The 12690-nt window shown below is 35.2% G+C and overlaps 1 protein-coding gene across 1 annotated transcript in view; it reads right to left on the minus strand.

Moving 5' to 3' along the window:
* The window catches only part of CLSTN2 (calsyntenin 2), a gene marked incomplete at its 3' end in the record, with an annotated part of 79168 nt that overhangs the window by 23386 nt on the left and 43092 nt on the right, over positions 1 to 12690 (minus strand). The window contains exon 7 of the mRNA XM_084292331.1: positions 1615 to 1777. Within this exon, the coding sequence (XP_084148457.1) occupies positions 1615 to 1777 (163 nt within the window). The remainder of the gene's footprint in view (positions 1 to 1614; positions 1778 to 12690) is intronic.

A 12690-nucleotide genomic window follows, 5' to 3' on the forward strand; every position in this document is an offset into this window, starting at 1 on the left:
AAAAAAAAAGAAAAGTCTTTTAAATTATGAAAAAGGAAGATTCGGTGAGAATAACATTTAGAATACCTAATTTTAAGGAGAGAAAAATTCATATTGATAATGTCAAAACAAAATGCAAAAAGATTTTTGTACCGCTTTCCTCTTGCCCGCTGTGTCATTAAAGCTGGAATCTAGCCACCAGGGCTGCTTTTAGTTAAGTCAGTGACTTTCTGGGTTGCATTAGACTTTAGCCAGTTCCTGACAGATCCCAGGAAAGTTCTATTCTATCTTCTTTAAAGTCCTGTTCTCAGATTTTTCAGCCAAAAAGAAACTTCATGTAAATTGTGTTGGTGTCTGTCAACTATTTGTCCCAGTTAACTGTTGTCTAAAACCAAGTTCTGTTTTGTGAACTGTTTGGTAGGTGTTTCACCCCGTATTTCTAGCTAAAAAATGGAGTAAAACTGCCTTAGCACCTCGGAATAAAATGTATTCTGTTACATATTCAACATTAATGGAACATTCCAATAGACAAAGTTCATCCTTCAGAGATGGAAGCCTGCAAATACGAGTTAGGCAAGATCAGTGGATCAGTGTATATTTGTACAAATGTATAGGATTGGTGTCATGCTGATTAGCTAGCTATCATAATACTTATCTGAGCGACCAATATTTATCAAATCTTGGTTTTAGGACTATTGTAGCTTTATTCTGCACATTGTCATTGAAGTAAAGACTGGATCTTTACCCCCAGGGTTTTCATAATCCAACAGCTGAACTTGCTTCTAATATTATTTACACTGAATAGCTCTGTCATAGATAAAATCTCCAAATTTTGCTAATAAAACACTGTAAGTGAGCAGAGATCAAACTAGCAATCAAGGTAACAAGATGAGAGAACGAGAACCAACATTAAAGAGTGGGGAAGAAATCTATACGAAAGCATTTTTTCCTAATTGTAGCTTGCTTCACTTCATAATTTGCTGTTGTCTTAAGTGAAAACAAGACAGTATAAACAGAGATCAACATGGAAGGGTAAGGAAGAGAACTCCATGTGAGCAGATGAGCAGAAAGAGGACTGCTTCATGTATAAAGCAGAGAACACAAAACAAACAAACAAACAAACAAACAAAAAAAACAGCTGCCAGTCAGATAAAGACAAGACAAAAGAATGAGAAGAGAGGTATTACAAACGCAGAAAACAGGGAAAATTAATACTTAAGTTAAGGCCCATACAAGTATGGCTTTGGGGATGTGACTTCTGGCTTTACTTGAAAGGAGGAGATAGGTGGAGTTGTAGGAGGAGATTAAGTTCTTTAGAGTAATATTTAGATAGTTTGCTTAAAGTTGAAGACCAAGGGAAGTAATTAAAAATAGTGAAGAGAAAGATAAAGAAAATAGTCTTTCACATTAAATATACAAAATGGATTCAATACTTCTTTAGAAGATGGAAATGCAAAGCCTGCTAATGTCCTATCCATTTTATCCTTGGACTTGATTAGTTATTAACTCTGAATTTACTTCTGTTTTCATACCACAAACCTTTTAGTAACTGATTTACTATACAAGCAGTGAGACAAACTAAGCTCATTGTTCTTAATTCAAAATTATACTATCTACTATCTGCTGACACGTTACCTTGCCAACAAGCACCAATTGTCAGCTGCATAGCTATGTGTGAAGGGTGGATGGGCCAATCGTTGGTCACAAGATAAGGCTCATATGTTGTTCCATCCATATATAACGTAACAACGGGAAACTCAACATTGACAACATAGTAATGCCATTCTTTATCACAAATCTGAAAGACAGAATGCAAGAGAAAAGATTACTTAGCACTTACTGTCTGGTGACTAATGTCATATCTCATACTCTTAAAATTGCATTGTTTCCAAATTTCACTCATGGGAAAAAAAAGCTATTGCAATTTATATATCATTAAAATTAATGAAAGTGTGAAACAATGGTGATACTTACGTTATACATGAACAATATATTTGATAAATAGAGGCATTTTAACACACATTTCTCAAGAACAAGGCATGGATGAAACAGAAAAATCAGACAATTCAGTACTTGTTCTGTATTTTCACATTTATTAATACATAAAATTAGTTTCCCAGTGTCTTTATTGACATTTAAGAACACAAAATTGCAGGTACTTGGGATGTTTTAGCAGTTACTGGGGATCCTTGTTAGCTTCAAATTAAGGAAATATATAGAACTTAGACATTATATTGTATTATCAATGGTTTAATTCAATTGCCATTATTAAGTATTAGTATTTAGAAAGTCCTGTTCAGTGCATCAGGACCTTCACTGTACTAGCAGGATTTCTGTTGTGCTCTGTACACACATACACATGAACTCAGTTCAAGTAGTCTGTCTTCTTGATTTGGGCAGACAACCCAAATCTTCTCCATGGTTCCTGTTTTATTTAGTCTGAAGCTTTTCCCCAGGTATTCTGCAAAATGAGGACCTATATGGTTACGCTTATCTACATCAGTATTGAAAAGCAACATTCACAGTTACACTGTATTTTCAAGGTGAGAGTATCAGTGTCAAATTCACATGATTTTCTGAGCTAGATAACCAGAGATTACTGTGAGATTGTCAAATTCTGTTTTAGTTCAAAAATGTAGCTAGCTGAATCAGTGTCTCTGAAGACAGAAGTCTAGTGTGTAAATACCACTTCCTGCCCAATTCTTTTTTTCCTTTCTTGTATCTTTCAGATTTAAAAGTTCAAAGAAATAAATCACAGCAAATTGGTAGGATGGGGAATGTTTTTAAAAATAAGGCAATAGATACATACAGTCATCCTACTTTCGATTCTGCAGAGATACTTGTTTTGATGTATTAAGAAACTGAAGTGCTTGAATGCAGATATCCTTGCTGTTTCATAAAGGCAAGCAGAAAAGTGACGTTTAAGCATAACACTGTCCTTGGCCAGGTTAAGTGCTATCTGCTGCAATATCTGCCCTTTGAAATCAAAAGCTAATGTTTTGTTCCAGAAGACATTTCAACAAGAACTTAATCACTTTTATTTCAAACGGATACATTTATTACTGCAGACATCACAGCTCCACAGCAAGAGATAAATGCAGTAAAGGGGCTGCTAGAGTCTTCCTGTTGTAAGCAGTAGACAGCACAAATGTTTTCTGAAGGTTAAATGAACTGAAACCAAAATTGAAAGTAAATAAATTGGAAGACTGAAAACTTTATTGAACAAACAGCAATCACGAATACTATTATGCAGTCCTCCCTTCCAAGGAAAAACAGCTTGCCAAGTTTCCTGACCTGATCATTAGACTGTGATGCGTCATAGCCCCATGTGTCAGACATTTTATATAAAACAAAATGAATGATGTGCCTGAGTTTGTGTGATAAAAACTACAGGGGTTGATATTTCACATTTTTCAGACAACTGTCTCAGAGCATTTCTTTTTGCAACCCTTAACTGCATCAGTTGGAATGTCCCAACTGTTACATGACAGTGAGCAATCCTCACATTTAACCAAAGCAAGAGCACTACTGTGGCATCAACAAACATTCTGGGGCATCATATACATGGACGCGTGGTAACATGTAGCTAGTTTGATTGCTCTAGTGACTGACCAATACGGCAGTAACATTTTTCTGAAGAAAATGCTGTCTGGAAACACAAGATTACATAATCACCACAATTCAAGAGTTCTGCAACTGGTCTCAGCTTGGTAAGATCTCAGCTTACTGAGATTTCAAAAGCACACAAACCCTTTAGGTTCTTAATTCTATCAAGAATTAAGCTGTCTCTTGAGACAGCTTAGGTACTCTGACACAAGTACATACCAACAGACTGCCTTTAAGAATCTGTACAGAGTCCTGGTGTAAAATCAAATATTCTACAAGGTGGCAATAGAATTATTTAAAAACTCTGGAATACTTCCCAGCCACTCAGTAGGAGTATTTCATGCCTGGCCATTTCACAGGCAACAAAATAATGAAATAAATAATTGCAGAGTGGAATTTGTTTAGCTGTCATTTCAGACACCTTCTTCACCTTGTTAACATAGGAAGCCAATTTGTCCCTTGCCTACATGCATTCCACACTGGCAACAGAATGTAATTATTGTGGTGAAACCATGAAAATAAAAAGATAAAATATACTAGTTTGGCAAATACATAAGTTGTAATCATGTAAAGTAAGAACTTTATTAAAAAATCTAATTTATAAAGCTATCTTAATGGGATAAAATTGCTGATGAGCAAGCTTAGCTTTCAAAGATTGCTGGATCACTAAGCTGGTATAATCACTTTATCATGTCAGTCTACCTCTGAAATATATTAATCAAATCACAGTGAATTAACCAGTTTGAAGTCTCAGTGATCACTACAAGTCATTACATGGGAATATGTTTTCAGGAAATAGATGCAATATAGTCTATGAAGTAAGTTTCTCTAGACATGAAAGCTCTTATCTTCTGAAGAAGAATTTTCTGGTTTAGATTGGAATGGTTAGGAATTGATTGAAATCAGTGTTTTGGTTTGAGAAGCATACAGGAATTAGAAAGAGGCTTCCTTGATCTGCAAAACATCTTTTATGGCTTTGTACATAAGGGCCAGACATGCACACATGAGAACATGTCCTGTACAGCTTGCGGTCCTGGGCTGTCCTCATTGACCTGTTTGGCTAGATACACAGACAACCCACACTTCAAGAGGTGTCCCAGTGCTTCAGTTCAGCAGCAAACAGCCATTCATATTTGCAAACCTCTGATTAACTTCCTAAATGATCCTTACATTTTAGCCAGTTACGTTCAGCAGACAACTGAGTTGGCCTCACAAACAGCTCTGCACGTCTTGTCAGTGCTACTCAGTGCATATTTTGGGTCTATCCCTTCAGAGCTGAGAAAGCAGTTATTAATTCCATTACTTCCATCAAATGCATACGTCTTTTTCAAGTTTATACTACTTTCAATCCTTTTTTAACAAAAATATGTTTTATATTTATACCAGCTTTGATAAGGAGAATACAGGAATTTGTGCATTTATTTCAGACTGGCTACTCCCACAGACTTCACAAAATGGAATTTCTAGTACGGAGGTAATTGTAACTATACAACATTATTGCAAATACTCTTCCAAACTAGCTTTATGTTTTTGGAGAAGCTAGATGGAGGTAGAGGCAGAACAAACTTTGGATAAGCAAGGCCTCTTGGAAAACTTGCTATCCCCTACCGCACAGTGTTATTTCCTTTATTCCACTCTCACTTACCTAGTGCCAGCTTCCAAATACTTTTCTGTTTATTGCTAAATACTAACGTGAGCTGGGAGGGAAACAGAACTGTTTTGCAAAACAGATTTTTAAAAATCTTTACTAGAAATAAACCATCCAAAATCATAAATTCTCTGTGGAGAAAAATCCTAAATTACTTGTTTACATCAATTATGATTATTTCACTGTAAACGTGCTTTAGACTTAAATGAGAAATGTAAAACAAACACACGCACACACACAAAAGGTGAAGGGACTAACTAACACTTTCATTTAAAAATGCAGAAATACTTTGAACCTAGCAGGAGCACTATCCCATCTTTTCTTTCATTGTGATCAGCATAGTTGTAAACTCTTTGAGTTTGACTAAGTTTAACTAATTTGTGTTCTCTGAAAGAATTTTCCCTTTCAAGTATTTGCAAACAGCAATGGAGGAATTTAACCTCTAGGTAACTTCCTCATTCTTAGGTGTCTGTGACACTGTCCTCCCATCTGGCTTTCAATTATTTTTCTTTCCCCTTACTCTTACTTTCAGTATTTTATCTTTTCACCTACTGCCTTGAGTCTATTATATAGTGCCTTAAATATTGATATCAAAACAAAACAAAATCAATACCTTTGGAGTTTTTTGATTTTGCCGTATATTCCCCCTTTGTTTTGTTTTTGCTAAAATATGTTGCTAAAAACCGGTCAGCTAACTGGTTCAGGCTCTTTCACCTACTCTCATGCAAATTGTGCTTAATTCCAGTCTTAATAACCAATTCAAATGTAAATAGTTGCACACCAGAAGAACCTATCTAGTATATTCTGCAAAAGCAAATCCTAAACTAGGTCGAACTATTGGCAGTGTTGTGATGGTGCCCATGCCCAAGGGTGGAATGCCAATGGAAATGGTAATGGCGCTAGTGCATCTCCTCAGAGGAGCACTCAGCTGTACAGCTGGGATGAAGAAGAGACTGACCGCTGACAGTATTTCTGTGCTAAAAACTTGAAAATAAGGTGGTTAGTTAAGAACAGTGTAGTAGTCATTGCAAACAGCTGGGCTGGTGAGATCAGTTTGAGATCTGCTTTTATTTCCATCAAAAACTGGAGATGTTTTAAATGTGCAGCACAGAGCCTAACTTCTCAAAAGTGAATAAAAGATACACACAGAAATTGAAAAGGTGCTAAATTCTCCTCCTCACTTTTCCTTATTATGGATAAATTCTATAGATGATTTCCATTAAATTTTGGATGCATTAATTCACTTCTACAACTGTATTTTTATCAACAGAGATGACTTATATTGAAAGAAGAATGTGCATTGTTGTTTCTTCAACCTATCTTTATATAATATAAATTATCCTGCCTGAATCAATGCACATCTGCTGGAGTGTCACTCCAGGAGTTACTGGCCTTTTAGGACTGTAAATGTCTCTAAGACCATGGAAGACTTCACTAGCAGACTGTTCTTCATCACAGATAAATTCTGTGTCCTTTCAATAAAACTATTTTCTGTAGTAGATTTCAGTTAGTAAAACATTTTATTTAGGCCACTCTATAATCAAGAATATAGTGGAGAATATATATTATATTCATTTATAGCAAAAACCTTAACACTGGAATTGTTTCCTTATTTGCAAGCATGTCACTATAGATTCATTGGAGGTCATCATTGTGAAAATTTGTAAACATGCAGAGACAACTGAGGCTCTGCATTTTTATCTCATTTCACTTGAAGAGACAACAAATGCAGGGAACCTCCCTTTGATCTCATGCTTAAAGGCTTTAGCAATATCCACTCAGTTACAGCACCCAGATCAAACCCTCTGCCCTGTTCTGAAAGCAGCCCCATGCTTTGTGAATCTGCTTCAAAGCAGGGCACCCCTTACAATGGTTCAGAATACAGAACACAGATGATATCTGAGTGGGGATATATGGTTATTATTTTGTGTTTAAAAAGAAATACCACACTTTTCTTTCAATCTCCAAAATAATCCTAAGACTGCTTTTTAAAATTACAAATTTTGCCTTTCATCTTTTTTGTTGGTGACACAAAATAGACATTTAAACGGTTCCAATCTATTTAGATAGAAACAAGATCACATTTTTATAGTACTGAGCAGAAAGCACTGTACTGAATACAAACAGGGAGCTCGAAGCACCTCTCGCAAGGATTTACGGAGTACTGCTGTTATAAGAAAGAAAGCCTGAAAGCGAAAAATAAGCTATTAATTTGGAAATGTTGCAGTGGAATTCCAGTAAAAGCTAAAATGTTACATGCATTTTAATGTTGTTCCCTCCTCCCCCCCCCCAAAAAAAAAAAACAACACAAAAAAAACACAACAACAACAACAACAAAACAAACAAAAAACACACCGTTGTACATTAACATCATTAACATTTGCCAATGAAAATAAAATTTTGTAAGAACTATAAGCAGTTATGCACAAGGTTAGTGAGTTTTGCATGAAGGCAGGCCAAAGGCGAGCTTTCTCCTGTCTCACTCTGGGGTTTATAGCTTTGTCTCTGATGAATGGGAATTTAAAAGACGTTGTTGAATGTGCTTTTAACTGTTACTTTAGAAATTCATCTAGAATCTTAAATGGTTTGCTATTATGAGTTCTCATCCAGAAATTTCTACTATTAAGGCATGCTTGTTATATAATACATATATTTTGGGGCATTGCTTTTCTATTATTCTGCTGCTGTCTTGATACGTCTTTGCCTTAAATTCAATAGCAGAGCTACCTGCAAAAGCTGATTAAGTAATATGGGGAAATAAGTTACACAGTCAACTTATCTCTTTTCTATTGCCTATAAGAACCTTATGATTTCTTTGTGTGCTTGTTGTTGTTGTTACTGTTTGTTTGTTCTATTATTCCACCACCACCACCAAAGGATATACTGCTAAAAACATCCTGTTGCAGATTGTAAGTATGCAGTTCAGTATGCAGATATTCAGTATTCAGGATGTGCTTACTTCACTGAATACCTGGGTTACACAGTGCATTTTTGCTTTGTAATATAATGAGCAAAATATATTTCTGCTGTGAATATGCAGGCTTTATAGTCAAAATTTACTTTTGTGAGAATCAACAGATACGCACTTCAAGTTGGCTTTGTCCTACAGTATAATCTGCCAGTTTATTCATTTTGGGGAAGAGCTATTGAAAATGAACAAAAGCTAAGTGCAAACACAGATTAATCAAATTCATCCAGTAATATAAATTGTTATGTCTTGTAGTATTATTTATTCTATCCCAGTAATAGGCTCTTTGCATTAGCACTTATCTGCCTGTTCTCCCTCTGCCTTTACATTTTAATATCCAGATATTTGCCACGTGTTGGCTTTATTTAATCTAAGAACTGCTGAACTGAAAAGGATTTATGCATTTGAGGAAATGGGTCAGCATATTCTTGACCACTAAGTGGAGCTGTTCAGATTGCAAATCTGTCCCTAATAAATCCACAACTTCTTCAGGAATTTTTATATAAAACTCTACAATATTATTATGGGCTGGATTTTTTTTATTATTATTATTTTACTTATTTATTTTGATCATCTCTTTGGGTTTCCCATTCTACATTAATTTTTTAGCAGGTCTTTCACATTACACTTCTTTCAGTCTGCCAAATCAATATGCCCTGCCTCTGAGCTGGCAATAGCTACAGTAGTTAAGGCACAATAGAAGTAAAGTACACTGTATGTGGGAAAAGAAGGAATCAATATACTCCCATGAGTTAAATTAACGGGTGATAGATTGCAAAGCAGCATCCCAATTGACGAAGTCAGTGTTTGTTTTTTTGTTTTTTTTTTTTTTTTGTGTGTGTGTTTTTTTAATAAACAATAATTATTATTATTATTATTTTCCATAAGAATACTGTTGTAGACTTATCCTCCACATAAAACTTGCAGTTTGAATCCTGGCTTGTATAGCACTGCTCCACTTTGATCACAGTATCACTGAATAAGTTGCGAGACTCTGACAGCTGGTGGCAGGCAGTGAAGGAAAATCAACAACAACAACAACAAAACAGGTTGCTTTGCTCTGGACCAGTGCTTTTATGCCTATGAGACTAGAGCATCTCTACCAGTTGTTAGCAGTGCTGGTTGGTACATGGAGTAATTTGTACTCTGTGAGGAAGCTTTTCTATAGCTATTATCTGTATTGGAAGTTGGATTTCTCTAATACATAAACTGATCTTATGTAAGCTTCAAATATGAGCGAACTTGGAAAATGAAATAAACTTTCTTCTATATGTGTTTTAAATGTATGGCTTAAAACTATCTTTCAGAGACCTTAATACAACATATCTCCTGATATTTGTATTTTAGTGCCATGTAATTCTGAAATTGTAAAGTAATACATACAACCAGTCCTAGAATAAGGACTGAACATTGTACAATTTAATCCCTTCTTTCTGGAACCTCAACTAAGTGTAAGAGGAATACTAGTGACAGAAAGCAACCAAAGAGAGACTACTCTGCTCCTAATAACTCTTAAGCAAGTTATTGCTTCATCACAGGACTTTCAGTGAGGAAATGGGAATTCAGCTTGTATTCCCTACCTTGGTTGCATGTGTAAAAGGAAGAGAAACCTCCTGAAGTTATATTAAGGTGAGCATGAGCCACAGGAATTCTAAAGGCTCTGTTGACAGCAGAGCAAGTCTGAGCTCCTAAATGTCACCAAAGCCACATGCCCATAGAGAGACAACCTGAAACCCTGACCACAATGGCCCTAAAATTCTCTCATATGTCACTACTAATTGACATCTTATTTAGAAAGCTAAGCAAAGCAGAAAACATCTTCCATGATCGCATATTTTGAAAAAAGAGGAACTAAAGGTGAAGGGGAAGCACTTTGCCCTTATCATCTCGCTAATTGGAAAGATAATGTGGTTTAATGTTGATTGTAAAAAATGAAATTTTGCATAGCTTATGAAACAATTATTTCAATATAAACTATTCAGTGCAAAGTACTGAGTATAAAACTAATGGACTTTCTGATGTACCTAGTTCAAGTAAATGCTATATGCACATAAGTACCTATCTAATCACTCACTTTCCAGACTGGTATTTTAAACTGTTTACTCACTGTCTGGCACATGCTTTTTCTTCTGCTTAATGTTTATAAAATGTAGACATTTACTTTCTCTTAAAACAAGTTTTCACAGATGGTGTAGGAAACAACCCTAAGTTTTGTCTGCTATCCTTAAGAAAATATTAGTAGATCATGTTATTAGAATACCTTGAGTTCTGGTATTTATTATGCAGTGTGATTTGACATGCCAAACAGTAAAGGCTGGATGCCCATTATATCATTTAGAAAATATGGTACCATCTTTTAACATTTTTTTCTTCTTGAGAACTACCTCAGGAATTGCTAACTCAAAACTAAATTCCAAAGCAATTTGAGATGAAACTTTTTCATGGTGAGGGTGACAGAGCACTGGAACAGGCTGCCCAGGGGGGTTGTAGAGTTTCCTTCTCTGGAGACACTCAAAACCCACCTGGACACATTCCTGTGTGACCTGATCTAGGTGTTCCTGCTCTGGCAGGGGGATTGGACTAGATGATCTTTCAAGGTCCCTTCCAATCCCTAACATTCTGTGATTCTGTGTGAAAGCCAATTCTCGAAAATACAGTTATGTAACATGCTTGTCAAGTATTCCTCTTTATAGTTACTGTTGTTCACATCGGAAATGCCTTGTTGCATATTATCTGAAATGCCTGTAGTGACAAATAAAAGTAAGACCTTTTTCTTGGCTCTTTTCCCTCCATGTACGTTCGAATGAATGGAGAAGGAAGAGCATGCACTTAAAAGGTGAGTCTGTATTTAGTACCAGACTTACAGCTGTAAGACGTGTTTTGATCTTTGATTTTCCTGAGATAAAAAGCTGAATCTAGCAGAACTTCGAAGTGTAGTTTATTTTGAGGTTGACTGAAACAGCAAATATCTTTCATCTCAAAGAAGGGGATGAATAAAAACACTGCAGACACTCTGTGGCAACTGAGGCAAGTGTTTTATTACTGTGATTAAGTTTTAATCTGAATTGTGTATCATCCTCAATTTAAAAGAGCCAAGCATGTAGATCTGACTCCGAGTTTCCCAACATTTATTATTTGGTCTTGTCTAAACTACCTGCCCTGTGTGCTAAAGAGGGGATGTTAGTTGTAACATTGACCTCTTTGCTAGATAGATTCTCGGAGTCTCTATTGTGCTGCTGGTGTTCTGCCAGGCTAAGTAGATCACTGTCTTTCATCACTGTATTCTGTGCCCTCTTCAGTAATCAAAATATCCACTGTTACTGCACTGTTTAATGAAGCCAACTTATTCCAACTATATATGACACTTGAGTCATCTGGAAACAAACCTTCAGGGTATAAAAACTGAGGAATTAAAATGGAATTAAAAGATTGAATGGTAAGACTTAATTTACTGAAGAATAAGAAAATAAAAGGCATCTCACAGCTTCTCATTTTACAGTCTGCTGATAGAATCTCATATGATATCATTGCTGGCCCTGTCCCATGAGAAAGCATTCCATTTTGAAATAGATCTGATTATTTACTTGGATAGGTCCTTCTCCTGTCTTACTCTCAAAAGAGACTAGAGTACTCTGTACCATACCTAAAGACTTCTACATTAATGTAAGCTGAGAGGTGAATGGTTGGAAAGGATAAGTTAAAAACTGTTCAGTAGTTCCATACTTCCAATAATAATATAGGAAAATTATAAATACGTATGTATGTGTAATATATATATAAATATGCTAAGGTATACATACACACAGACTTTTTATTATTACTATTATTACAACCAAGAGTCAAATAAATTTAAAAACAAGCTTGCAGAACAGTTATGGATTTCCAGTATTTTCAAATAAGAAGATAATATTATTGCTGTAATGTCAACATGGTATAATCACTGAGATGAATAAACCCTGAACAGCTCATAAAATCAATGAGAATATTTCCTTAGACCCCTTTGCAGCATCCTACCAGTAATCAGTATCATTCTAGTTATAAAGACTTCAGGGTACTTTCACAGCATGTATCAGAACAGATCAATTTCAAAACTGTTAAAATAATTTAAAAAATAATAAATAAATAAAAAAATAAAAATAATCCAAGGATATACAAAAAAAGAAGTGATCCACTGTGCATCTGAAGATACACAAAAAGCTTTCTCAAAATAATATTATTAACAACTGAGTTACACTGAAATTGAAAATTATTGCAGTGAAACATAACTAACAGAACTCTCAATTGTCAACTATAATATTAAATATAATTATTATTGATATTTTTTCAGTTACATAATAACAAAGTCTTGGTAGTTAACATAAAGTAATTTGTGTAAGTAGATCCCATAAGAAATAATCACAGGATTATGAAATAACTTATTATTTCTCACTGATAACTAACTTTTCCTGGTCATTAAACATCGTCTCTCTAAGCCCCCTGCCCTCAAGAA

The sequence above is a fragment of the Netta rufina genome (genome assembly GCF_964035555.1).
Source record: "Netta rufina genome assembly, chromosome: 9".
NCBI lineage: Eukaryota > Metazoa > Chordata > Aves > Anseriformes > Anatidae > Netta > Netta rufina.